At 53.0% G+C, this 27,847-nt stretch overlaps 1 protein-coding gene across 4 annotated transcripts in view; it reads left to right on the top strand.

Annotated features, from left to right (window-relative positions):
- SULF2 (sulfatase 2) overlaps positions 1-27,847 on the top strand; it is a 126,340-nt gene that overhangs the window by 4,611 nt on the left and 93,882 nt on the right. For all 4 annotated transcript variants that reach the window (XM_004469925.5, XM_058287200.2, XM_004469926.5 and 1 more), the window contains exon 2: positions 24,460-24,750. In XM_004469925.5, coding sequence (XP_004469982.1) covers positions 24,573-24,750 — 178 coding nt within the window. In that variant the 5' untranslated portion in view covers positions 24,460-24,572. The remainder of the gene's footprint in view (positions 1-24,459; positions 24,751-27,847) is intronic.

Here is a 27,847-nt window from a genome sequence, read left to right as displayed (position 1 = left end):
CCTTCATCTCTGCTCTGCCTTCCGTGGTGTTGGTTTCTTCTTCCAGTGCCAAGGGGCAGGTGGGCTGGCAGCCGTGGGCATCGTGGTTACGAGCCAGGCCAGTGGCCTGGCTGCCTGCCCGGCAGTGGGCACTTGGGCTCATTACTTAACCTTTCTGGCTTCAGTGTTCTCATTTCACTAAAGACGGTAATAGTACCTACCTCCTTGTTTGTGGTGAAGGAGGAAATGAGATCATCAATGTCAATTGCGCAACATGGCCTCTGACACAGGCCAGTCCTTACAGAACTGTTTATCACAATGGAGGTGTCAAAAGGGCTGCAGGGAAGTGGACGTGGCTCAACAGATAAGAGTGTCCACCTACCATATAGGATGTCCAAGGGTTCGATCCCCAGGGCCTCCTGACCCGTGTGGTGAGCTGGCCCACGCGCAGTGCTGTTGCGCACAAGGAGTGCCGGCCCACACGGGTGCCTTCGCGTAGGGGAGCCCCCTTGTGCAAGGAGTGGCCCCTGCACAAGGAGAGCCGCTCCCCGCGAAACCACAGCCCACCCAGGAGTGGTGCCACACACACAGGAGAGCCGACGTGGCAAGGTGATGCAACAAAAAGAGACACAGATCCCCAGAGCCGCCTGATGAGAATACAAGCGGACACAGAACACACAGCGAATGGACACAGAGAGCAGACAACAGGGGAGGGGGGAATAAATAAATCTTATTAAAAAAAAATAGGGCTGCAGAGCAACTGCCCTCTCACCCTCTCTGGTTTAAGCACAGCAGGATAGAGGGGTCTCTTTTCTCATAATACCCACCAAGCCCCAAGTTTCCCTCCGGACTGCTCTATGGTACATTCTTCCCGAAACCAGCCACTGGCCAAGGAACTGAGCTGCCCATAATTGGATTAGGCCAGGGTCACAGGCCCCACCCTGGAGCCTCTGTGGGTGAGGAGCTTCTGAGACCCCCAAGCCTGGGCGAGCAGAGAGATGGGTGCCCTGTGAAGGGGGGAGCCTGTTGCTGGAGACGAATAGCCGATGCCCGCGGCCAGAGGGGAGAGAGCGGGAACGCTCACGTGAGGTTTGTAAGACCCGTCTCTGTTTGAGGGTGGCAGGGGCTGTGGAAGCAGCTGCTGGGTGGGCAGCACCCATCTCTCGCCCCTGAGGGCAGCAGGCTCAGGGGCCTGGCTTCTCTGTCTGAGTGTCTCAAGGCTGCAGCTTGGCCCTGCCTCCGCTCTCTGGTGGCCAGGGCCAGTGTTTGCCCCTACCTTCCGCCATGACACTCACCTGGGGGTATTTGGTAAAAAATGAAAACTCTAGACCCCGTGAAAGCAGACTCCGGGAGAGAGTCCTAGAAGCTGGGGGGCGACCCAGTGCACCACGTGCATGTTCAGGTCAGCAGGGAGCTTGGGCCGTGGGGCCCTGGGGTGCTGTGTGTCTCGTCTTCCAGCCAGAGGCCGGGAGAATGCTCTCAGTGAGAGCAGGGCGGGCTGGGCCGCGAGGGCGTCATGCCCAGCAGTGGCGCGTGGTGTCCACCGGCATCTCCTGGGCGCTGTGCAGCCCTGGGAGGGCAGGAGGGGCCCTGCTTTCGTGGCACTGACGCACCAGCGGGTGGGGAGTGGAAAGCAGTGCAGTGGAGGAGGGTGTGATGGAAAGACCACGCCAGGGGGGCAGCCTTAGGCAGGCGGTCAGGCAGGGCTCTCCTAGGACGGGCCCTTCGAGCTCCGACCTGAACATTGAGAAGGAACAGCCTTGGGAAGATGGGGGGAAGGAGCTCCCCCGGCAGAGGGAAGAGCCCGTGCGGAGGCACAGAGGCCTGTGTGAAACCCTGTGCAGGACACACACAGGGTGGTGGAGAGGAGAAGGGAGGAGAGCTCAGGAGGGAGGCCAGAGGTAGGAAGCGCAGGTTTTATTTCAGGTGAGATGGGAAGCCGTTGAGGCTTTTAAGTGAGGAGGCAATCCGGCATATGTTTATGTTTTTAAAACATGTCTGTGGCTACTGTGAGCGAAATGCGTTGCAAGGGAAAGCTGGGAGGGCCGGGGCTGTTGGTGGCCGGCCGGTGGTGCTGTCTGTAGAGATGGAGTGAAATGTTTGGGTTGGGATCAAGTTTGGAGGCAGCGCCAGTGGGACTTTCTGGAAGATTTGGATGTTTGGAATGAGGGAAAGAGCCGTGGTTCTCAACTGTGTTGTTTTTGCACCCCCCCTCCCAAGACATTTGACAATGTGCAGAGACATATATAGACACTGGGGTTGGAGTGCAGTGGGACCCGGGATGCAGCTAAACATCCTACCAGGCGCAGGCCAGCCCTCCCCACCCCTCCCCAGCAAAGAATTCTCTGGCTCAGAATGGCAGTGGCGCTAAGGAGTTAAAGATGGCAGGGCAGTGCCGAGTATGGTGGGACCCAAGTTGTATGGTGGATCCTAAATGGGGAAGACAGGGGCAGAAGGTCTGGTGAGTGGGTGGGTCAGGGCGATCAGGAGCTGAGCTCTGGAAATGTTGGGTTGAGATGACGCTCCACCTGGGCAAGTGCAGGCTCCGTGGGTGGTAGATCTCCACGTCTGGAGCTGGTGGGGGAGCCATCCGCATGTGGATGCTATTTTAAGCCTTGGGACTGGACCCGATCATCGCAGGAGAATGTATTCTGTTCTCTGGTGTGGTCATCACACGCCCCCACCCCCACCCCATGCCTGGCATGCATCTGTTTGGTGACTCTTTTTAGCACATCCCACATGCTCACCCAAGAAGTTCCCGAAGGCTCAGGCCAAGGCTCCCGTCCTCCTCCTCATTGCTCAGTGATTAACAGACAGAGCTAAATAGTCATCACCTTGCAACAGCCACCTTTGGGAAACTGCTTATGGCGGTGCGGGATCTCGGTCTTTGTAGGTGGTGCCGCCCCTCCTTGGTAGGACAGCGGTTGGCAGGGCTTTTAGAGATCTCTTCCAGCTCAGACCAGAACTCGCCGGAATTCTCTCCAGCCAGAGGTCACCCTTGTTTTGAATTCTCCGCGGTCTCTTCATGGGATTCCAAAGCACACACTGCCCAGTGGCCCTGGCCTGGCCCGCAGCTTTGTACACCTGGACCCTGCTTGAGGGTTCTGTGAATTCTATCCCAATCTCAGAGTCGTTATGAGCAGCTCTCATGTTTGGGAGTTGACAGACTGGGCCATCCCTGGGGACTCTGAGCAGTGCCCAAGATGTGTTTGGCCAGGTGGAAGCCAGATGTGTTAGGAGAAGAACAGGGCCCAACAGCCTTTCTTGTTGGCTCTGCAGCGGGGCCCCAGTGGGTGACCTGACCCACCAGTCAGCAGAAAAGTAGAGCTTTTTGGCATGAGGTTGGAAAAAAACAGCCCACAGAAGTTCAGGAGATAGCCATGATCTGCTAAAAATCAGATGATCCAAAAGCTACATTTCTGGCTTGTGCTAGAGATAAACACTGTCTAAAGACTTCTGGATGCAAGTCACTTATCTGGATATTTCAGAGAACAGGAAAGCCTTCTAGGATGTCTAGTGGCTTCTAGTCCTAATCGTTTGAACTTTTAGCTGCAAGTAATAGAATGCCTCACTGAGAATGGCTTAAACAATAGAAATGTTTACTTCTCTCATATAACAAGAATTCCTAAAGGGCTCGTTTAGCAGTACAATAATGTAGTCAAGAACCCAGAATTTTTCTGTAGTCTCTTCAACTGTCCACATCATTTCTTTGGCCTCATTGCCTCACAGACTCAAGATGGCTGCCAAAGCTCCATCCATCACATCCTCATACAAAGAGAGAGGCTTTCTTGTAATGAGAGAGCAGAAGTCTTCCAAGAAGTGCCATCATCCCCACCTCCCAACAGACTTCACTTTATGTCTCATTCACCCAGGACTGGGTTTTATACTAACGGTAAACCAAATACTGGCAAAGGCATATAGGATGGATTTTCATCCTTGACTTAGCTCAATGGATCCCGAAATTAGCAGATCAAACCTCTCTTCTGATAGGCAAATAATTTCAATGCCAAGTGAACCCGAGATTAAATACGTCCATAATAAACTTCCCTATATGCATTATTCTTTTAATAAATAAAATTCCCTAACTGTAATTTAAAGGGAAACTGAAAAGAAGGTGATTTATAATGAAAAACATGGATCTCCGCCTGTAAATGCTTGTGCACAACTACATTGGAAGGCGTGGTGAAGTACTCAGATGCTCCCGCGTCAAGCCCCATAAATCTTGTAGCTGCAGATGCAGTTGGATACGGGTGTGGGGAATGGCCATAAATGATGTGATTTTCCAAGGTAGTGAACAATTTGCCAAAATTTCCTAATGAAAGAAAACTGTCTTCTTTTGATCTGCTCGATGGCCACAGTCCTAGAAACTCTGTGTAGGTAAAACCATGCAAAAAAAAAAAAACCCTTGTGTGTGTCTGTGTGAGAAGGCGTTCTTTTCCTGGGCTCAGGTCATTGCAAATAGCTTTCTCACCTACCCGGATGCCTGGTGGGACCTTAGAAAGCTGCCCTGGAAACGGGGCAGTTCTCCCCCATGCCAATCTTTGCATGTTATCTAGCCTTCCTGCCCCTAAATGCCAGGACATCCCCCAGTCACTGCAACCACCAAAAGAGCCACCCTCCCCTCCCCCCAAAAATTCCCCAGACATCCCCATGAAGGAGGCCGACCCCTCTGAGAACTGGCGGCTTAGACTCATGCTGGTTTACTGCCGGGGATGGAGAGGGCTCCTCCTGAACCAAGCTGGAGCCCTGTAAACCGAAGCCAAAGCGGGGGCGGCCACAGGGCAGGCTGCCCGCGGTGCCAGCCCGCCAGCCCCTGTCTCGGCTTACCGCTCTCCTTGTTGACATGCTTCCTAAAACGCCGTCGTCCAGCCAGGGGGAGGCCAGTCCCTGTGGTTAGCATGAACCAGCCTCTCCAGAGAATGGGTTGCGTGCTCTTGAGTCAGCCCAGGTACCAGTGGCTCCCACCCGGCCAGGAGATAAAGATATAAAAGACTAGACAGAAGAGACATCCCGGAGAATCAGTGTGTCGTGGTGATTACGACCGCGGAGTCTAGAACAGGTCGCCTGGGTTCAGATCCCAGCTTGGCCCCTTAGGAGCTCGGCGCAGCCGGGCAAGGCACGTCACCTCTCTGAACCTCAGTCCCCTCTTCTGTAAAATGGGGATAGTCATAGCACCTTCTAGAGTAACCAAAGCACTAGAACAGTGCCCGGCATGTGGAAATCCCTTCAGAGAGGCAGTGTCATCATCAGTGCCCTTGTCATTATCCTTGCTCTTATTTCTGGACCCTCTGAGCTCTTCGGAGTGTGTTTGCACTTAGCATCCTGTCTGGTCTTTTTCGCCACGCTGCCCTAGGGAAGGCAGGACTCGGGCTCCCTCTTACAGAGGAGAAGACCCAGCTCAGAAAGCTTGCAGCAAGTCCAAGGCATCCCAGGGCTTGGAGCGCAGCCCTGCGGCCTCCCGAGCTGGTGTGCCTCCCTGCACCCCATCCCCGGCCCACCCCCACCCACCCTAACTGGGGAAGGAGCAGACCCTAGGACCCCGAGCCTTTCCTGGGGAGGGGCTGGCTTTCAGGCCCTGGAAACGCCCAGACTGCACCCCAGGCCAATTAAATCAGCACCCCAGGGGGCGGGGCCCGGGCTTGAGGCTGTTTCACAGCTCCCCTGGTGATTGCAGTGGACACCTGACTTTGAGATCCGCTGAGGTAGGGGCAAAGGTGCTGAAGGGGCATTTCCACCCAGTCTGAAAGGTGGTGGCAACTCCACCAATAAAACCCTTCTTCCAGGGCCCCGCTGCACCTACGATAAAGTCCAAGCTCTCTGCCGTGTGCTCCTCTGCCCTGCTCCATCTGGCCTCTGCCCCACCTCACTCCAGGCTCCTTTAAGCTTATTGCACCTCAGTCACCCTCTGGACATTGCGTCTCTTTGGACACATCGAGGCTTGTTCCAACCTCAGGGCCTTTGCACTTGCTGTCCCTCTGGCTAGAATGCTCTTCCCCCATAGCTCCCAAGGTCTGGCTCCTCTGATTCTTCAGGCGCAGTTCAAATGTCACCTCCTTATTATGCTGAAATGCCCTGAGGGACTCCACATTTTGTGTACGCACTTGCCACTCTCTGGAACTTTCTGGTTTCCTTATTTGCTTTCTCATCATTTGTCCTCCCTTCCCTCACTCTAGAGAGCAAGCCCCACAGTTGCAGGAACCTAGTCTGTCTTGTTCACCGTTCTGTCCCCAGCCCCTACAACAGTGTCGGGCTCCCTGTAGGTGCTCAATCAATAATTTTTTGGATGAAGGGAGCAAGAAGGGAAGTAGACTTGATGTTGGCGGATCCTGGCTCAAAGGTGACTGCTCAATGCAAGGAAGTCAAGAACCTGTTTGTCACTTGCAGAAAGCAAAGACTGGGCATGGGGAGAGTTGGTTTTACACGCTCACTCGGTCCTGTGCCCTCCTGGCATTTCAGCCCACTGCTCCGGGTGGATTTTGTGCCAGCCCTGTCTCCGGAGAGGAGTCATGCCCCTTACACCACACTAGGTATCAGGCCCCGCAGAAGGCCTGTGGAATGCCCCACTTCTGATCTGACTCAGGCCACCCAACATGTGAAACTTAGCCTGCAAGGTCAATGGCGTGACATCCAGGCGAGGGCTCTCAAGTCCTGCACGTGCCCTCCGAACATCGGCTCCATCTCTCCCCGTCCTGCAGGAGCGGTAGCACACGGCCAAGACTCACGCACTTGCCTTCTCTCCCCAGCCATGCTCCCAGAAGCTGCCATGTACTGAGCTCTTCCTCCTCGCCAGCAGCGCTCTAGTGCTTTGCTTGTTTAAACGTGACAGCTCGGCGGTGCAGGAATATTCTAATCCCCATTTTACAGCTAAGGAGAGTGAGGCACAAAGAAGTCTCTCCTGGTTCTGCCATCCTGTTAGAAGAGGAAGTCACAGGCAGACTTTTCCAAGGCTCTGTCCAGCTCACAGTAATGTTTTATTTGACCTATATGCTGTTTTGAATCTTTTAAAAAGTTCATTGTCAGAGTTTAACAGTTGTGAGATTTCACATTGTTAAAATTAAGGTTTTTGGCTTCTCCTGAAAAATAGGGAGATGTGGGCTATTTCTGGCCCCACTGGGCCCCAATTTCCACTCATTATATGGTCTTCATTTTGCCACAGTCCCCAACACTCCCTATTATCTGCCTGCAATTGTGCCGGAGTCCCATTGGCATTCATCGTGGCCCTTGCCCTGTTGATTTTCTCATAGCGGAGAAATAGTTCCTTATTCTTACACCTCTGTCGAAAGTGGTGAAATGAGGCCTGGAGAAAAAGGGACTTCTGGGTTTTTCTCATTCTAGGCTGACTTCATGCATTTACATTATCTCTCTGACCCACATACACATCTGAGTTTCTGTCCCTGACGGTAACACTTTGTACTGTTGTCTAGGAACCATGCATAGCAGCTCTGTTTATAATAATAATAAAATCTACCCTCCATTGAATATTGCTGCTAAGCATATAATCATCACAACAACGTTTTAAGCAGGACCTACTATCGTCTCCTTTTCACAAGTGAGAAAAATGAGGCACCGTGTGTGATGCTCCCACTAGAGCGAGGGCGCCTTAAGCTTATTCATCTTTGAACCATCAGTGCTGAGCTTACTACCCGTTTGAATGAATGACTGAAGGAATTAATGAATTATGTTCTCTACATGTTCATTTGATTAAAGCGGTCAATCTCAGGTATCAAAGGCTTGACTCATCTTATGACATTCCAGTTAGAGAAATGGAGACTCTAATTCATATCATTCAGGATTCTTCCGTTGAGTTTCTGCCGTGTAACAAAACACTCTCACATCAGTGACTTAAAACAACAGCAATTTATTTCGAACAAGTCTGCGGGTCAACCAGATGTTTCTTCTTCATGTGAGCCCAACCAGAAGGTCCAAGATGGCTCCAGTCACTTGGCTGGCAGGTAGCGCCGGTCACCAGACGGGAGCTCAGTTCAGCTCATCAGCAGAAGCCTCCCATGCTCCTCCGTGTAGCCTCTGCCCTGGGCCTTCCCACAGCCTGGTGGTTGCAGGGTCACCTGGCTTCTAAGAGTGCAATAATGAGAGCTACCAGCCTTCTCAAGGCTTAGGCCCCCAACTCATACAGCCTCACTTCTGCCACCTTTTCTTGGTTGAAACAGATCGTGGAACCAGCCATTTGATGGGGTGGAGCCCACACGGGGGTGTGAGTACAGGCAGCACGGCTCATTGGAGTCCACCAAAGGAGCATGTTCACCACGGATTGCAAGCAACAGAGACCAAGCCTCACCGCTTTACTCTGAAACAGGATATGTTGGGAGGATATTGGAGCTCATAATCAACCAAACGCTGGGTACCAGGCTTAGGAAAAGACAGGAACTGGGGCAGTTCTGGGAAACTCAGGGCAAGAGTTGCCAGCAGCCTCCTGGGGTTGGAACAGGATCCAATGGGACAAATGCACCCCTATCTATTTTCTGCCCTTGACACTCCATTTGCGAGTCAGGGACCCAGTGAGATGGTCTCATTGGCTGATCGCGTAACCATCCCTCAACAGGGGATGAGGGGCAAGACAGTTCCCAAAGGGAAATTGGACTGCTTTTGAGAAAAGAAAGGGGAAACACGATGGGCAGACCAACAAAGTAGAAGCGCCTGCATGGCCGCTTAATAAACCGTCCTCGGTCCTGGAAGCCCGAGGAGAAACAGTTAACATTGTGTGTATGTGTGCGTGAATGAATGAATGAGTGACCGAATGCCCAGATCCCTGTGGCAGCTTGTCCAGATCAGCGTCCCTGTAGGTCAGGCCCTGCTGGGGTCCTGGGGGTCCCTCTTCACATTACGGGGCAGAAACAACTCCCAGCGTCCCTTTCATGCCTCAGCATCCTCATCGCCAAGCGGGGGTGGGGGGTGGCGATTTGCCTCTGGCTCCCGGAAGGGAGAACGCCGTGTGTGCGGTGATGAGGTAACCATGGCGCAATGGAAGGTGCCGCTGGAGCCAGCAGATGCCACCCACTGTGGACGCCGCTCGGCCCAGCTCCCACTCCCCTTCGTGAGGCCGTAGCTTCGGGACACCTGGTGACGCTGGCCAAGTCTCCCAGCCAGACCGAGTCCCGCCGTTTGGGGAAACTGGACCCAGCTCAAAGCATCTCTGACCGGCCCCTTCCCTCCCCCCTGAAGATCTATTTCCAGCTGCTAATTAGATTTCACAGCACACCAGGGTTGGAAATGGACCTGTCATTCCAAACTCTCTCAACTCACATCTCTAAATTTAGCGGGTTATTTGGTAAAAGTTGCTTCAGATGCCCTCCCCCGCCTCTGAGTACAGGCTTCTGAAATCATTGTGAGCTCCCACCGCGGTTTCCAAGGAGAGCTAATGAGGAGCTCACCTACTAATAACAGGGGTGCAAATGGGTGAGGGCCGTGCACGCGGCTGTGGTTGGGTGCAAGGGAAAGGAATAATTGAATCATAAATACCAGGCTGCCAAAATAACCTTTTATTCCTTCTATGTTCTTCTCAAAGGAAATACAATTTCTGTAAACATAAATACGTGTTCTGTAGGGGTAAATGGTGCTGGGAAAATAGGGGGTTAAAAAAGCCGGGGGCGCAGGGGCGGCATTGGGATCAGCAGGCCTCACTGTAGCAGTGTACACTCAGAAGCAGCCCACAATTAGGTGTGAATCATGACTCTGTTCAGGCCCAACTTTATTGCTTTTGGCCAAAGGCCTTTTGCAGAAATAACTTTGCAACTGGCTGCCAGGACAGCTTTTGTCCAGAGCTGAGACAAAGGAACAAAGAATAGAGGTGGGAATTTCTGTATCTGATTCTTATTTCCTCTAAACCCCCAGGTCGGGAGCAGGTGTGGCCTGCCAGGAAGGCGTGGGCCGGGAAGGTGACGGGGGACCTCGTCTCATGCCAGGCTCCCTCACGCTCCCTGCTCCCGCCATGTTTCAGGCAAACCATGCTCATTCCAACCTCAGGGCCTTTGCACTTGCACTTCCTGTGGCTTGGAAAGCATTTAGCCCACAGTTGGCGTCTCACCCACCTTCTGGTCTCAGCTAAAATGTCGCCTCCTCCAAGAGGTCTCTCCCAAATTCACTCTGTCCCTTCACCCTGATCATTCCTCGTAAGCTCATGTGAAATGTATTTTCATTCATCAATTATCCGAATCCCCCACGAGAATGCCAGCTCCTAGAGGACACCGGACACAGGAGCTTGGCCAGCCTTGTGTTCAGTGCTAGTTCCCAGCATCCCACACAGTGCCTGGCACATAGCAGGTGCTCAGAAAAAGATAGCTTTGGGGCTTGCCAATAGGCCCCCAGGCAGGCTGCAGAGGGGTTTTGTTTGGCCTGCTCAGTGTTTAAAACGCGTGGAAAGTGCTCCAGTCCCCACTCCTCTGTTTTCCTAAATCCAGGCCACTTCACTCCCTGTTTCACCTGCCTGGACCCTCAGACATTGAAGTTTGTGCCCCCACTTTATTTTGTTATTAATTCTTTTTATTTTTAAAGAAGCTTTAGATTACATAAATGTTACTTAAAAAACAGGGGTTTCCTATGTGCCCCACCCCTTCCCCTCCCCCACTTTCCCACCTTAACAAGTCCTTCATTAGTGTGGTACATTTGTTTCAATTGATGAACACATATTGGAGCATTGTTATTCACCAGGGACTGTAGTTTACATTATAGTTTACACCCTTCCTGCACAATTTTGTAGGTTATGACAAAATATATAATGGCCTGAATCTGTCACTTCAGCATCATACAGGACAACTCCAATGTCCAGAAAATGCCCCCATATTACACCTATTCTTCCCTCTCCCTCCGCTCAGAACCTCTGGTGGCCACTGCCTTTACATCGATGATAAAATGTCTTCCATTTGCTAGAATAGTAATAAGCCTATAGTAGAATAGTGTTAAGTCTAATTTAGTCCCTTGTTCATTCCCCGATCTTGAGGGTTTGGGAAGGTGGTGTCCACTTTGCTTCTGATTGGGAGGGGGCCTGGATCCCGTGGTGCCCCCACTTTAGACAATGGTAGCTGCAAACAGAATCTCTCTCCAAGGGTGACCAAAGGCCCCCAGGCTTCCTGTGGGCCAGGCCTTGGGGATGAGCACCGGACTCCAGCTGGCTGCGCCCCATTGACCAGAAGAGTGTGGTTCGCAGTGGGCAGGACACGCTGGTCCTCAACTGCACTTAGGCGGTGCACGCGTGGGGCAGAGGTGACGCTGAGCCACACTGGGAGCAGCACATTTCTGTTCTCCTCTGAGCCTTGTGAGTCGTCAAGCGGGGAATTCCATTAACTCCTCCTTTGTGGTCTACAAGGAGACCTGCTCTCCTGCTGGGAAAAAGCGCAGAGCCCTTGGCAGGCAACAGTGTAACCGCAGGGTCATTTGGTTCGTTTTCTCCTGTTACCATCCACTTATTTATTTATTCATTTATTTTAAGATTTCTTTTATTTATTTCTCTCCCTTTCCCCCGCCGTTGTCTGCTCTCTGTGTCCATTCGCTGTGTGTTCTTCTGCATCCACTTGCATTATCCAGCGGCACTGGGAAACTGCCTGTTTTGTGTCATCTTGCTGCATCACCTCTCCGTGTGTGTGGCCCCACTCGTGGGCAGGCTGTGGTTTTTTTCCCGCGGGGCGGCTCTTCTTGTGGGATGCACTCCTTGCGTGTGGGGCTCCCCTACGCGGGGACGCCCCTGCGTGGCACGGCACTCCTTGCGCGCAACAGCACTGCGCGTGGGCCAGCTCACCACATGGCTCAGGAGGCCCTGGGGATGGCACCCTGGACTCTCCATATAGTAGGCAGATGCTCTATCAGTTGAGCCACATCCGCTCCCTGTCATCCACTTACGATCATGGTTCTCCACTGGAGCAGTTTTATCTCCCAGGGGACAACTTGGCAACATCTGGAGACATTTTAGTTGTTGCCACAGGGTGGAGAAGTGCTCCTGGCATCTCATGAGTGGAGGCCAGGGATGCTGCTAGACCTGCAGTGCTCAGGACGGCCCTCAACTCGGGCGGTTCCTGGCCCCTAATGACCACAGTGCCAAAGTCAAGAAGCCCTGGTTTTTGGCAAGTGCGATTCGTTCCCCATGGAGAGGAGAAATTTCCCTTTCTAAAACAATGTACAGAACTAGAGTGAACCAACCAAAGATAAGTATAGCACGGGTGCAGTGCAGGTGCACAAGCAGAGCTCCTGGAACCCTGAGATCTGGGTGGGGGCTGTCCGGGTAAAGGTTGGTCGTGGCAATTGCCCCTTTCAGAGGGGAACAGAATCTTGCTTCACACCAGAAACCCCTGCCCTGGGAGCCACCATTTCGCCAGAAGGCACTTGAGACCTGCCTATAAAAATTCCAGCGGCCGATCTTGGGCCAGAGGAGAAGCTGCGTCGTCTCAGGCCATGCTCTGGCAGGTCGGGAACAGTTCCCAGCTCTCCGCACTGTTACCGTTCTTCCCAAACAGATCCTAGAGTTCTCTTTGGTTTTCTGGGTGTGTTAGCCGGCTTCCTTTCTACCTAAAAACATGTGGGGAAATTAAAAAAAGGTTAAAAGAGAAAAAAGAAAACACCAAGTGGGAAAGAATAAATGTTTCCAGGGCAGCTCCAACTGGGAAAATCCTTTCTCAAAGTAAAGGAGGAAAGCAAATTTGGCTCAATGGATAGGGCGTCTGCCTACCACATGGGAGGTCCAGGGTTCAAACCCAGGGCCTCCTGGGCCACACACAGTGCTGATGTGCGCAAGGAGTGCCGTGCCACGCAGGGGTGTCCCCCACGTAGGGGAACCCCATGTGCAAGGAGTGCGCCCCGTAAGGAGAGCCGCCCAGTGCAAAAAAAGTGCAGCCTGCCCAGGAGTGGCGCCGCACACACGGAGAGCTGACGTGGCAAAATGACACAACAAAAAGAGACACAGATTACCAGTGCCACTGACAAGAATATAAGTGGGCACAGAAGAACATGCAGTGAATGGATACAGAGAAAGAGAAATAAATAAATAATAAATCTTTAAAAAATAATAATAAAGTAAAGGAAGAGGTTATCAATGTAACTTTCACACCTGGGGCAAGCCTTCCTCTACCTGTTCTCCCTAGAACCCTCTGGATGCCCATGTCCTCTATTTAATCTCTTTGGATCATATGTGAAGGGGGGACCTCTGGTCCCCCAGGACTTCCTCCAGCTCAGGGGGTCTTTGAAATGGGCATGGACACCAACTCCAAACCTTAGCAGACACAGCCCGAGCTGGACTCGGATGGCATTTCAGCTCCTAGCAAGGATGAAGTGCTGGTGGGGAGAAGCCCACACGGCGCTCATCCCCTCCCGCCTGAGATCCAGCTGGGCAGGTTGTGTTTTCCAAATGGCCACCGACGAGACTTCCCCAGGGCTCATCTGTCGTGTGACCTTGCCGTCTCCCCCCTTGGAGATCTCTGTGCCCTCCTTCGAATCACTTATGCTCGTGCATGGCTCACCACACGCAGGCTGTGTCGCTGGAGGACACCGTGCTGGGGAAAGACACCACCGCTCCACCTTGTTCCCAGGGGCCCTCGGTTTTGGGGCCCTAAGCTGCCATGTGAGAAACTCTGACACTGCCACGAGGACGTCGTGTGGTGAGAAAGCCCTCCTGGAGAGCCCTCCTGGGGGTGTCCAGTGAACAGCCTGCTCAAGTCCCAGCCGACTGCCAGCAGCCCCCACCAGCCCTGAGACTCCCCCACCTGTTAAGACTTTTCAGCCGTGACCCTAGACCTGAGCGAGCAGGGCCCACCCACTCTGATGGGTTCTCTTCTAATTCCTGGGCCCAGTGTCTGTGAGCATAAAAAACGGATTTCCTCCCACCTGTAAGTTTCGGGGTAATTTGTTATCCAGCAGTAGTAATTGGATCACATGGCATAGTGCCAGTCTTCTGCCATTCGGTCATTCGGTCATTCATTCAGCAAGTACCCAGCACTGATCAGCTTCACGATCACCTCTGCTCACTGCCTCCACCCTGGTCCAAGCAGCCGTCCTCTCTCACCCAGCAGTCACCCCCGCACTGGCCTCCCTGCCCCCTGCCCCCACGCTCCCTACGGCCTAATCACACGCAGACAGGGGGCTCCTGCTGAACACCTGTGGCAGGTCGGGTCCCTTCTGTGCTGGAACCCTTCAGGGTAGGACTCTTCCCTTCAGCCACGCTGGCCTCCTTTATGTTCCTCAAGCACCCCAGGGTATTTGCGCTTCTGCGCCCCATGCCTGCAGCTTGGTTCCCCTGAATACCCACAAGGCACATTTCCTCACCTCCTTCCGGTACCCACCCGAATGTCCACCCTCAGAGGGGCCCTCGCTGACTGACCGTGTTTAAAATCACAGCCTTCCCCCACCAGCACTTCCGCCCTCCCTCAGCAACATGGCCTTAGGACTCCGCCCCTCAGGAGCAGCTCATTTCAGTGTCCCGTCTTCCAAGGCCAAGACCTTTGTCTGCTTTGTTCATTCCTGGATCCCCAACTCTGAGAAGCCTGGTGCGTAGTAGGTGCTCAGTAAATATGCGTCGCCTGGCTGGAAGCATTAGTGCCGAGCCTCTGCCGGGGGCTGGGGCTGGGGGGATGCACATCTCTTCATAGATAACCTAAGCTGTGTGTATCTGACGGTGGAAGCTGCAGCCCTGCCTTTCCACTCCAGTCCCGGAAAAACAATTAAGCAACATAGGCTCTATAAACTTTAAATATTCAAGGAGAATGCTAACCAAATATGTTAAAAGCTTACCTGAAATGTGTGGGGTTCATGTTAAAAGCTTACCTGAAATGTGTGGGGTTCATGTTAAAAGCTTATCTGGAATGTGTGGGGTGCATGTTAAAAGCTTACCTAGGGAAACGGACTTTGGCCCAGTGGTTAGGGCGTCCGTCTACCATATGGGAGGTCCGCGGTTCAGGCCCCGGGCCTCCTTGACCCGTGCGGAGCTGGCCATGCGCAGTGCTGATGCGCGCAAGGAGTGCCGTGCCGCGCAAGGGGTGTCCCCGGCGTGGGGGAGCCCCACGCGCAAGGAGTGCGCCCGTGAGGAGAGCCGCCCAGCATGAAAAGAAAGACCAGCCTGCCCAGGAATGGCGCCACCCACACTTCCAGTGCCGCTGACGACAACAGAAGCGGACAAAGAAACAAGACACAGCAAATAGACACAGAGAACAGACAACCGGGGAAGGGGGGGGGAAATTAAATAAATAAATAAATCTTTAAAAAAAAAAAAAAAAAAAGCTTACCTAGACTGTGGGGAATATGTGTTAATTCAAGTTTACCTGAAGGAAATAACCTATCTAATACTCAGATAAAACACTTAAGGAAACTAACAAAAAGTCCTTTTGCATATAAGCTCCATTTGACTCCCTACTCTAATATCCTCTGAATAAAAAGAACCCAGAAATTCTACTCGGGGCTCGGGTTTTGGATAAAGAAGCTCCTGAGCCCGGCTGGTCATAAATAAATTGGTTTTTTTCCTTCTCAAAATTATTACTGAGTCCTGGCCTTTCCATACGCCATAAATGACCCTCTCTCGACGTCTGCAACAAGACGTCCCCCACAAAATAACCCGAACGGAAGAGTCAGTGAAGGAACAGCACGTTGTGATGAGTCGCTGAAGAAAGCGGAGGAGGCCGCGGGCAGACAGGCTGGGAGGGTGCGCCCTTCTCTGCCGTCCCAAGCTCCAGAGCCACGTCCGGGCAACGGCGTTTTCCTGGGCAGATGAAACTGCTGAGGCCCACATCGCCGCTGGAGTGGCCGCATCAAACCAGAATCCACAGTTCCCACGCTCACGTTCCTTCCGCCTTCCCGTGCCACCTTTCTCCTGTCACGTGGCAGGTAAGGATGGGGGAAGTTTGCCCGAGATAGGGCGGTGAGTAGGGTGCGAGCCCGGGAGGCCCCCCTGAGTCCACACACCGCCTGTTCAGCCTGCTCGACTGTTGGGTTCATTCAGTTGAAAGTGGCAGAAAAGGAAACTCACATTGACCCAAGGAAAAGAGCACAGACTCATGTCCCATCTCATTGTGGGAGCAAGTTGATCTGAAAGAGAAAGAGAACAGCTCAAGCTGGCTGAAAGAGAAAGAGGAAATTACTGCGGCCTGGGACGAAGAAGTCGGAGGTCAAATGTTCCGCCTGCCCACCTGGGCTGGCTCTAGGTCTCAGGTGCTGCCATGAAAACCAGGCCAGCCCACTTCGCTGTCCCGTCCTCTTCCGTGGCTTGGTGGCCTTCTCCACACCACATGAGGCAAGATGGCGCCAGAGTCTTTCCATCCCTGGCCTGTGGGAAGAAGTTAAGTGGTCAGGCCAAAGCTCCTGGATTACTCTGACTGGCCAGTCCCTGAGGCAGAAGGCCTGAAAGCTCGGATTCTCTCAGGCCTTGGAGCTGGGGCCTAATTCGAACCTCATGGAGCAAGGGTGGGAGAAGAAAGACTCTCCCACTGAAAAGTGGGAGAGACGATGCCGGATGCCCCAACCCCAACAAGTAACACTAGCCAATGTTTATGGGATGCTTACTGTATACAGCTGTATTCTAAAGGCTTCAGTTCACCCCCACAACCCTCCAAGGGAAGTACTATCGTGGCCCCCCTTTTACAGATGAAGACACTGAGGCTACGAAGATGAAGTTACTTGACCAACAGCTGGTAAGTGCTGGAGTCGAGGTCCCACCCAGGCAGTCTGGCTCCAGCACCCACCTCTGCCTGTTGCATTCTCCTCCCACCCCCCAGCACTCACTGCTTTATTTGTCTTTCTTCACTCTCTAGAATGTTAGCTCCCTGAGAATCTGTTTCTTTCACTGATCATGGAACCATCCCTGGCACATACGGGGAGCTCAGATATTTGAGTGTGCAAATTATACAGCCTCTCTTACCTGCAATTGATACTCAGTTCCCAGGACTTAGAATATATTGGTTCTAAACTTTCTTTGAGCTCCAACCATGACCTGGTTCTAACAGTTCACTTGAGATTTGCTCTTATTTCCAGTCTTGTTCTCTGACCCATTTCACCTTTAATGGAGTCTTTCAGTTCTAGCTGTTGATCTTTTGTCTCCTTAGAACATCAGCTCCTTGAGGGCAGGGACATCCCCAGTGTCAAGAATGGTGCCTGGCACGTAGTAGGTCCTCAAGAAATTCTTGTTACATGCATAGTTTTGCAGGCAGTTGGGTTCTGGAGCTCTGAGTTCGTCACCAACTCTTCACCCTTCTCTTTATGCCCAAATTTCCATCCCAGATCCTCAGCCCTTGTCTTAAAACCTCTTCCCTCCCTCCTTCCTCTGAAGGAACCTTTTCTTGTTCCCTCTTCTGCTCTTGAGAGCCACCATGGTTCTCTGACTCCAGCTGGAATCCCGAGAACAGGCACAGAGAGCTGGGCCTCGACGGCTCTGAGCCTCGATGGGGAGGCAGGGAGAGGGTAGTGAAAGGAGTTCCTGTCCGTCTTTTAACAGCCGGGAAAAGGATAGAAGGCTGGAAAAAGCCTGTGGCCAGGAAGAGGGGGAGACGGCAGGGGAGTGTAAGGCGTAACAGATGTGCATGTCATCCTCTGTCTAGACAACTTCTGGACCTACAAGGTCAGGACCACACATTCCCATCCCTCCCACTTTACTGCTTTCCTGCCTGGCTTCCCTTGCCTGCTCTTGGCTCAGGCTCTTTGCCCTGCCTCAGTCACCTCGCCCTCTGCTCCCTTCTTCAGGGTCCATCCAAATCCTGTGAGTCCCTCAGAACCTTGCTCCTCTGAGGCTTCTCAGATGTCACGCTGTGAGTACTACTCCAGGCAGACCTCCCTGGCTGCCCCCAGACCACAGAGTTTCCCCCTCTTCCTATCTGTGCAGCACACTTAACCTGAGTCCATCGTACCATGCAGTGGTTTCCAAGTGAGTGCAGGAATTAAAAAGAGTGGGCTCTGGGGTCTGAAGGTCTGGATGCAAATCTCAGCCCCTCTTTACTTTGTCAGGTTGGGGCACAGCAGAAAACAGCTGGTGCCCTCCCACTGGGGGGTGAACAGAATTTGATAGACTCTTTACAAAGTTGTGAGCGAAGTGTAAGAAAATAGTACAGATCCTTGGGACTGGTGACAGCAGGGAACAGTTGCTGGAACCTGGAGAGGGCCACCGGTAGGCACTGTGGCCAGTCAAGCAGTAGTGGATGTGGCCAGTTCACAGCAACGTTTCCTTCCTCCCACCTTCCCATCCCCTGTTGGTGCCTCCCTTGGCCAAACCCAACCAGGAATCAGAGAGCATCAAGCCCATCCATGTGCCCTACGCCGTGACCCTCCCTGAACACACAGCAGGGTGGAGAGAGGATGAGGAGATGGGCGGATGGGATGATATTCGAACCCCCCCAGCTGTGTGACCTTGGGCAGGTTACTGGTTTCCAAACTTCTCTGTGCCTCAGCCTCCTCTAAAGGTAGCAGTCTAACTCATAACATTGCTTTAAGGGTGGCATGAGTTAACACAGAAAAAATGCTTAGAATCGTACAGGGCCCATGATAAGCTCGTAATACATTTTAGGCATCATTCATCGTTATTCCTTTAGGGTGTTTACTGCAGCGGCATGGGTGCTTGCTATTGCAAATGACAGAACTAACTCAGACTGACATATGCAACAAAGGGCACTTGTCTGTGCCTGCGGCTGGCTGCAAGGTGCACCCTGATTCAGCTCCGTGCCACCAGCGATCTCTCTGAGGCTGCAACCAGTGGCTACCAGCAGCAGCAGTGAGCAGAGATCTTCTGCATGGCCGTGCGCCCCAATCTTTGGGGTTCTTCCCTCTCATTGGCCAGGCCGCAATCACGTGTCTTTGTCTGGGCCAATCACTGAAGCTAGAGCAATGGAATGCACTGATTGGCTTTCTCTGGGCCACGTGCTCCACCACTTAGCCAATCTGCACCTTGGGGGCGGAGGGAGAAGCCCTGCCCCCGCAGCACAATTGGGCGCTGTTGTCAGTAGAAGGGAGGAAGTCCTTAGCTTATTTAGTAACTATTTTGAGTGCCCGCTCTGTCCTGAGCACTGTTTCAAGTGTTGGGGATACAGCTGTGAACGATGGTGACAATCTGTGCCCCCAGGGAGCTGCCCTTGTAGGGGGAGAGACCTACAACGAAACCAGCAAGACGGCTAGTTGTCAGCCGGTGGGAAGGGTGCCTGCAACCTGCAGCGGTGACCTTGAGCGAAGACCTGAAGGAGGTCAGGGAAGGGCCTCAAAGGAGTTTTGAGGAAAAGTGCTCCAGGCAACAGGAACCGCCTGTGCAAAGGCCCTGGGGTGAGGGTGTGCCGGGCCTGTGGGAGTGTCAGCAAGGAGCCGGCCCTGTGGTGGGGGGCGGGCAGGTGGTGGGGGGTCTGTCAGGTCTCTGGAGGGTTGAAATGAGAGCCCTTGGAGGGCGTTCAGCCGAGGAAGACGGGCTCTGGTTTTCACTCTTAACAGCAGCATGCCTGCAGGGTGGAGCCTGGACTGCAGGGGGTGAGAGTGGAAGCAGGGAAACCGCTTAGAAGGAAGGTTGGAGGCTGTGGCTGTCGCCCTACCCACTAACACTGCGCCTCGCACATAGTAGGGCCTTAATCAATAGATATAAAAGCAATGAAGAAAAACTCTGGGGTGGGCCTCTCTGGGCTCCCAGGGTGGTCTACGTTCTGGGCCTCTCTGCGCATCCCCTCCCACCACCAGTTCCCTTACTCAGTCAGGCCTCTCAGGTGCTTTTCTCATCAGCCCCCTGCCCCCCGCCCTGCCTCTGCCATGTCGTCCTCTCCACCCCAACTCCCATCTGCTCCCGTTGTTGGGCTTGGGGATGCTCGTAGGAGAACAGGCCGTTCTGGGTCTTTCTCAGACATGCCGGCGTGAGGGCTCATGCACTTCTCTGCAGCTGTGGTGGGCAGGGCAGGGGCTCGTCCCTCGCCTCTGAGGCTGGCTCCTCTCTACAGATGGAGGATGAGTCCAGAAGGAGGGGTGGTGTTTCTGAATGCCCCCGGCATTAGGTATTTCTAGACGTGGCCTTCTGCACTGGGCCAGCTTCGCTGGGGTCTGTGAGAAGATGCAGAACCGAGAGAAGAAGCGGGAGGGACTGTGAAATGGGCTGGTAGGAGCGGAGGGATGGTGTCCACGACACAGGCAGGGTGTCAGGCAGGTCGTCCGTGCTGCTCGAATTTACCAGATACTCTCCCGTTCCGCCTCTTTGAATCTTTTACCAGGAAGGGAAAACGTGGAAGCACAATCCCTTGTGTCGCTTTTAATTGATTTCTTCGGCATCCGGAGAGAGGCTGGCACAAGGCCAGAGGAGTCGGCGCGGGGGGGGGGGAATACATCAAAAATTGACCCTCTGATGACTTGATTTGATGAAATAATTAGCTCCTGTGATTCGCCAGCCTCGGCGGCACTCTGACTTCCATCCTCGCTGGCGGGTCATGGATGCTCGGTGCAGAGGCCGCTATCAGACGAGCAATGACGGGGCCAGGAGCCCAGGCCAGCGGACCACGCCTCCCGGCACCCACCCCCAACCGGTCCCTGGGATCCCAGTACAGGCTACGTCTCCCCACTCCACTTTGCATCACAGGCCCAGAGCCAAAAAAAAAAAGGCCCTCAGAGGGCATCTGCTGTTTCACTTGGCAAATGAGGAAACTGAGGCTCAGAGCAGATTTGAGCCAGCCTGGGCCTGGACCCTGGCTTGCCACATGTGACTGTGGCTCTGCTGCCTCCTCTGTGAAACGGGTACAGTTTCGCTGGGTGGGCACACATTAAACGAGTGGATCCGTGTGCAGCACTCAGAGCAGAGCGCCAACGCTCAGGAACCCTCCACAGGTGTCGGTACTAGTTCTGGTTTAAGAGAGTTGTTATTTCTAGGCGTCCCTTGGAAATTCTCTCAATTCTGTTTTATTGCTCCATGTCTGTATATCTCAAGGGCTGGTTTGTCTAGTGTAAAGGGAAAAGCATCCCCGGGTACAGCCTGAAGGGAGGCGTGGAGCACTGATCAGCAATGTGGTCGGAGGATCACCTGGCGATCGGGGGCAGGCCAGGGACCAGTTAGATGACCAGAGCCTTTTCCATTCTCAGCTCCTTGGCAGCCTCCCAGTTATCTCCAGCAGGAAGTGTCAGGATGCCGCTAATGTGCGCTGACTCTTTTCAGTGCCTGCTAATCTCCCTTTAAAAAGCAAGCCGGAGAATTTAGTAACTGCTATCGTTTTTTTGTCTTTATTTTTGTGGTTAGCTCTATTTATAGCAAGGATGCCTAGTTTCCATTTGTCTTTGAATAGAAAGTTTTCTTTTTCAAAAACATGTATTTGTGTTTTCATTTTTAAATGAGGCCATTTAAAGAAACATGTTAAGCAAATAATAGTAGAGGGGGTTCTGCAGATACAGCAAACAACGGACCACGGGGCTCGAAGGAGGGAGCTGGTGACCAAGAGTTTAAAGCCGAGAGAGCCCCAGTGAGCAGTAAGGAGAGCAGAGTTCCACGTTTTCTTGCTGGGGGATCTTGGCACAGTGACTAAGCCTCAGTTTTCTCAGCTGTGAAATGGGGAGGGGGATAACAGTAGCACCTATGCCAAAGGGTCTTTGTGCAGCTCAAGGTGGAATTCTGCCGCTAAATTGCTTAGCACAGGACACGGCTGCTGCAATGACAGTGATCATAATTGAATAGTGGTTCACACTCTGAATTATGTTTTCTAGTTAATACCATGTGCCAGGCTCTAGTCTCAGCATTCTGTACATTAATTCATTTAAAATCCTTCGTGTCCATTTTATAGACAAGGAAACGGAGGCACAGAGAAGTTAAGTAACTTGCCCAAGGTCACTCAGCAAGCAACTCTAAAGTCCACACTCTCAGCCATTACACAACGTGACACAAAGCAGGTCCATAATAAGGGCTCGCTGTGGTGGCTCTTGCTGTCACGAGATAGATGCTTTAATAGCCCAGGAGATGGAGAAGGGAGTCTCTGCTTGGCCCCAGGTCCGTGAAGCTCACGGACGGATTCCTCTACGTCAGTCTGTCCCGCAGCGCCCCTGGTAATGTGACTCTTGGCTCATCTCTCTGCACAGATGTCCTGTAGGAGGTCCCTGGGGAGGGAAGCAACACATGGAGCCTACTCCTGGCCTTCCCAGGGGGTGGGGGAGATGCCAGAAAGAAGACACAATGTCCTGGCCAGCCCAAAAGACAGGGACTGTGTTAGGTCCCTGCAGTGAAGGGAGCCAGTGTGCTCATGGGGTAGCTGGGAGCAAGCAAGGAACGATGCAGCACCCAGGAATTAGCAGTTGAGAAGAGCCATCACCACCCCAAGGCTTGAAGGGGCCAGAGGAGGGCGTGGTGTAGCCAGAACTGGGGGGAGCTGGGAGCTAGGAGGGGTCCCAGGCATGGGCTTTGGCCACACATAAAGTTTTAAAGGCACTAGGGAGCTACCGTGTGCTAGAGAGGGAGCGCCACAGAAGAAACGTGTTGTTTTCCTGCCTCCGGCTGCCCCGCAGGAACCAGCTGGCCGCTAGAGAGCAGGGGCGCCTCGGCCAGGCAGTCTGCAGAGGTTGGCTTCCCAGGGCACCGGGTGGTAGAGAATGGATCTGGAGGGACAAACAAGGAGCAGCCCACCCTGGAATCCCTTCCGGGGTCTTTTCAGCCATACTGTCTGAACAACTCGGAGCAGTCGATTCCTCGTTGGTGACCTGTGGAGCGCGATCGGGTCGGGCATCGGCGATGGAGACTGCTCAGCCGTGTAGACCCAGGTTATGGCGCAGCCCTGCCGAGCCCGGCATCCTTCACTCCGCAGAGTGTGAAGGACCTAACAAAGGTTGAATAAATGCCTTCATTTATTCAACAGACATTTATTTGCTGCCTACCATGTGCCAGACACTGTGCAAGGTGCTGGGGAAAGAACTGCAAACGACGCGAACCCAGTCCCTGCTCTCGCGGAAGCAACTCTCCGATGAGGCAGAGCCAGACAATAAGTGAGCTAATCACAGGTGGTAGTAGGAAATGGAACAGCATTGCCCAACGGAGAGAGTACCCGGGGTGGGGGCACCGCTTTAGACAGGGTGGTCAGGCAGACCTTTCGAAAGGGGGATAATATGCGCACCAAGACTTAGCAGAGGAGAGTGAGCCCATCCTACAAAATCCAGAGAAAGACTCTTCCAGGTGTAAAGAAAAGCCAGTGCAAAGGTCCCGGGACAGGAACAAACTTGACTTGTGCAAGCAACAGAAAGAAGGCAGTGGCGCTGGAGTGCAGCGGAGAAGGTGGAAAGGCAGGCAGGGGCTAGATCCTGCCAGGTCCTGAAGGTCCTGCTAGGGAGTTCGTGTTTTGTTCCATAAACAGTGAACCCCTGGGAGGTTTTGAGCGGATTAGTAACATGATCTGATCTGCGTTCAAGGAAGATCCCTCTGCCTGCCCGGAGGCGGAGGCCGCAGGCAGGGGAGAAGTTGGAGGGACCCTCCCGGGGCTGTGTGCCTGGCCTCAAGGTCACAGGGACCGTGACTCAACCCAGCTCCAAGGCACTGAGTTTCCTCCCAGCACGGCTGCCTCTCGGGCGCTCTCTCTGTCATTTTAAATAAATGAGACCAAAAGTCTATTTCAGGATAGGACTTAAGGCTCATTTCCTCAAGAAGTAGAAAAATGACCGCCAAGAGCAGAGCTAGGCCAGAGAACAGCTCGAGGCCGGATTCGCCGACCCCACCTCCCCTCGCCCACCCTCGTGGTGGCCTGATGCCTCCTGGGGCCGGGAGGCGACTGCTACTGTGGGATGTGACAGGGCTTTTCTAGAAACCTTTTAGCCCTTCATCCTCTCTTTTGTTACCTTGTATATTCTACAGCTCAGAAGTAACAAGAAAAACTTCTGTCCAGCCTGAGATCTGTGGACATAGGGCTTTCACATACATCCCCCCCATGGGACTGAGTCCTCAGAAGGGTACTGGGGCAGAGGCCGTGTTCTCCCCATTACATTTATCGGAAACCTGAGGCTGCTCACTGGTTTAAATGGGGAAACTGAGCTGGCGAGTGATGGAGCGGGGTTGAAACTGGGCGGCTTCCAGCCCAAAAGCAGATGCCGTCGCCCGCACCCCGTGCTCGTGCAAACCCCCTCAGCAAATTACACGCTGCTTGTGAGCTGGAACGTCATCCTGCTCCCCCACTGTCCCCCACGTGCCAGCAGATAAGAGACCAGAAATGCCTGCTCCCTCAGATTGGGCTGCTGCTTCTCCCTTCTCTGGGGAGGGTTTGCCTGTGGAACTGGTTGGATTTTTCCGAGACAGGCTGATTATCCGACTTGGACCTTGGGGTGCCGCCACCTCATCCAGAGGATCGCCAGGCCCCGGGGAGAAGTTCTGTCTGCAGAGCGGTCTCCGAAGGCTTTGCTGCCAGCCTATTGCCTAGGCAAATGGCAAATATTTTTCTTCTGCCTTTAGCAGTTAGGTTTTTGCTCTGCTGTTGCTACCCTGTCCAAAGCAAATCTCATTGCTCATGCCAGAAGACATTATACAAATCATTATGCACGTCCTGGCAGTAGGGCAGCCTTTACATAAATATTGACCTGATTCTTTTCCTTTAGATCCGTGAGTAAAGAGGGAAAAGGGAAAAGAAACATCCACGAAACACAACGACAGATTCCTGCGTCCTGAAAGAAGCAACGGGCCAGCAAGAAAATAAATACATCATAATAAAATGGCACCACCCAGCCTCCTGCTGGGCCTGCTCGCCGCCACAGCAGTCTTCTCCCTGCTGGATGCCAGCTCGGCGTTCCTGTCGCACCACCGCCTGAAAGGCAGGTTTCAGAGGGACCGCAGGAACATCCGCCCCAACATCATCCTGGTGCTGACAGACGACCAGGACGTGGAGCTGGGTAAGCAGCGCCGGCCAGCAGGGCCCCTGGCGCCTCCTCCCGCAGGGCAGGCAGCATCTACCCAGGTCACCATGCTGGGTCCAAGGCTCCTGATGCAAGACAGCTGTGTAGATGTGCAGAGTTCCTGCATAAGTGGATCTAAATCCAGATGCAGGGGCTGCCCCATTCACGTGGATTGGTAGCTGGGTATCAAGGATGGGGTTCCCCACCCTTCTCCTCATGTAGAACTGCTCCTGGATTTCTCCAAAGTCTTAAGGAGAAGAGATGTAACATGACCAAGCCATTGTTTTCTTTTCTTTTTTTTAATTTATTTTTAAGAGAAACATAGCTTACATAAAATGTTACATAAAAAAATATAGGGGATTCCCATATGCCCCATTACCCACACCTCCCACTTTTCTCACATTAGCAACTTCTTTCACCAGCATGCTATACCACGTCACTATTTTCAAGAAACTCCTGTCGAGTTGCTACCACCCTACGTGCACCGGGTAATATTCTAGGGCCTGAAACTGAAATAATGGGTGAGACAGGGGGCCTGCTCTCAGGCAGTGGCGCTGCAGAGGTGGTCGGCATGGGAGCAAGGAAATGCGTAAGGTGCTCTCGAGAAGGAGCAAATGCTCCCGTGGGCAGCGCTGGGGGTCGGGGCTGCTTATCACTGGTAATTGGAGAGGGTCTCTCAGAAGAGGTGAGAGCTGAGCTGACACTGGACAAAAGAGCCAGCCCACGTGTGCATTTGCACGCATGTGTACACGTGTATGGGCATACGTGTTGGCGTGCATGTATGCGTGCACACAGGCTCCCTGCTCCACCCATCTCAGCTGCTTCGGGTGCGCTCAGCCGTCCCTGGTGGCACCCAGCAGGAAGCTGTCCCTGCAGCTAGAGCCACAACCCAGCTCACCACAGGGGCACCGGCAGGAGATGACGTTCCTCACCTCACAGCAAGATGGGCTCCAGGTAGGACAGGGGAGGCCAGGTCCCTTCCCAGGGTGGAGTTCACACATCCCAAGGGTGGTAGGACAGGCACCCACGGCCGCCGTGCCCAAGGGCTTCCCAGCTCACGCCCTCAGCACCGCCACTTCCCACACAAGCCGCCCCTGGGCCTCTGTCTTGGTCACGGTATAAACCATCCTCAGACGCCTCTGTCCCCTCCTGAGCAGGACCCTGGGATTCCCCACCCTGAGCTCCAGGCCTCTTCATTTCCTTAGGATGAGGGCAGGCCCCATCAATGACCCTGGACCCTCTGCTCCCCCGAGTCAGCCCACGCTAAGGTTTCCTGCTCGCCTCTGGGGTCCGTCTCAGTATAAGCCCTCTTTCGCCTGATCTTGTCTCTTCTCCCCTTGGATTCATTGGCTTCCTGGTTCTGTTTCTCCACATTAAACCCTGTACAGTGCTGTCCTATAGAAATAGGCTGCGAGCCATAAATGCAAGTGATATATGTAATTTTATATTTTTTAAAGTTAAAAGTGAAATTAATTTTTTTTTTTTGAAGTATCGGGCCTGGGGATTGGGGATTGAACCATGGACTTCGTGTTTGGGAAGCCGGCATTCAGCCACTGAGCCACATTGGCTCCCCCCAGTTGGTTTTCTCACTTGTTTCTTTTCAATTTTTAGGAGGCACCGGGAACCAAACCCGGGACCTCCCTTGTGGGAAGCAGGCACTCAACCACTTTAGCACATCCGCTCCCCTGAAATTAATTTTAATAGCCTATTTTGTCTAACCCAATGTATCCAAAATATGATCATTTGGCATGCGATCCATATGAAAAAAATCATTCGTGAGATATTTTACATTTTCAGACTATCTTTGAAATCTGGTGTGTGTTTTATACTTGCAGCACGTCTCAGTGGGGACTAGCCACATTTCAAGTGCCCAGTAGCCACTTGTGACTTGTAGCTGCCACACTGAACAGCACACTGCTTTATGCCCTTTTCTGCTCTGTAAGTGAGATTGCCTCTCTCACCTTCCCATCAGTACTAAGCTGTGCTGTGAAGATCTGGGGCAAGGCTCTCCAAGCCGAGGAAATAGCATGTGCAAGGGCCCTGAGGCATGGCCAAAAGGCAGGTGTGGCTGGAGCGTAGTGAGCCTGGGGAAGAGACCTAGAACAGGAGACTGGAGAGAAGGTCAGGAGATGGGTCCCGGCGGGTCCCAATGGTTGTGTAAGGAATGCTAGCCTTTGCTCCAGGGAGGGGTGGGCTTTTAGCCTTGGTCCAGTAATATTAGAATATTACTAATGGCAACTCATTTAAACGTTTATTGGTAAGTCCTTGCACCAAATGCAAGATCGTGGTAAAGATCCAACTGCAAATCTACACCCTTTTTGGATCCATTATTAAAAACGATTCAGTCTTTTAGCTGCCAAGAAAAGGGGATTTATGTAAAACCAAGTCACTCCTTATGATGATTTGTATTAATAATCACAGGTATAGATTTTTCTCAGGCAGCTTATCAGCACAAAAAGAATTTGCAGCCAGGAAGCAATCAGAGCCCAGAGCTTTTATCGACAATTTGACATGTATGATGCCTATCTCCCCAGCAGCATTCGGAATGAGCTGCCGCCGATAACCATGGGAAGTTTACAGGCAGTGGCCACTGCGGCGTGAGTTTTGTTATCCAGGCAGAATTTTGCCAAGACGACTTGCAGGCAGCCTCTGAACCTCAGAGCTCCATGGTCTCACGTCGTGTGGCCCCTCGTGCTGCAGTGTCCATAGTTATGCCTGGGAATTTGGGATGCCCTGGACGTTCGTTCATTCATTCATCAAATATGTGTAGCACATGGTGATCAGCTCTGAAGAAATGCGGAGAGATGGTCCCGGAAGGAGAGACCAGGAATGACAAGGGTGCTGAGCCGGAACGGAGCTTGGTGGGCTGGAGGCAGAGAAGTGCGTCCGCGAGCTCGAGTGAGGGGGCCAGGCCCGAGTGGTGAGAGGCCAGGTCAGGGCGTCAGCTGGCACCTCAGAGGCTGTGGTGGCGGTTTTGAGCTTTATTCTTGTGAAATGGACGTGGGGTGGGGGGGTGCCTTCAGCAGGGCAGGGACATGGCCTGACTTAGCTTCCAGTAGGATCGCTCTGCTGTTAGGTTGAAATTCGATTATAG

The sequence above is a fragment of the Dasypus novemcinctus genome, chromosome 24 (assembly GCF_030445035.2).
Source record: "Dasypus novemcinctus isolate mDasNov1 chromosome 24, mDasNov1.1.hap2, whole genome shotgun sequence".
Taxonomy (NCBI): domain Eukaryota; kingdom Metazoa; phylum Chordata; class Mammalia; order Cingulata; family Dasypodidae; genus Dasypus; species Dasypus novemcinctus.
This window is presented reverse-complemented; position numbering and strand designations above follow the sequence as displayed.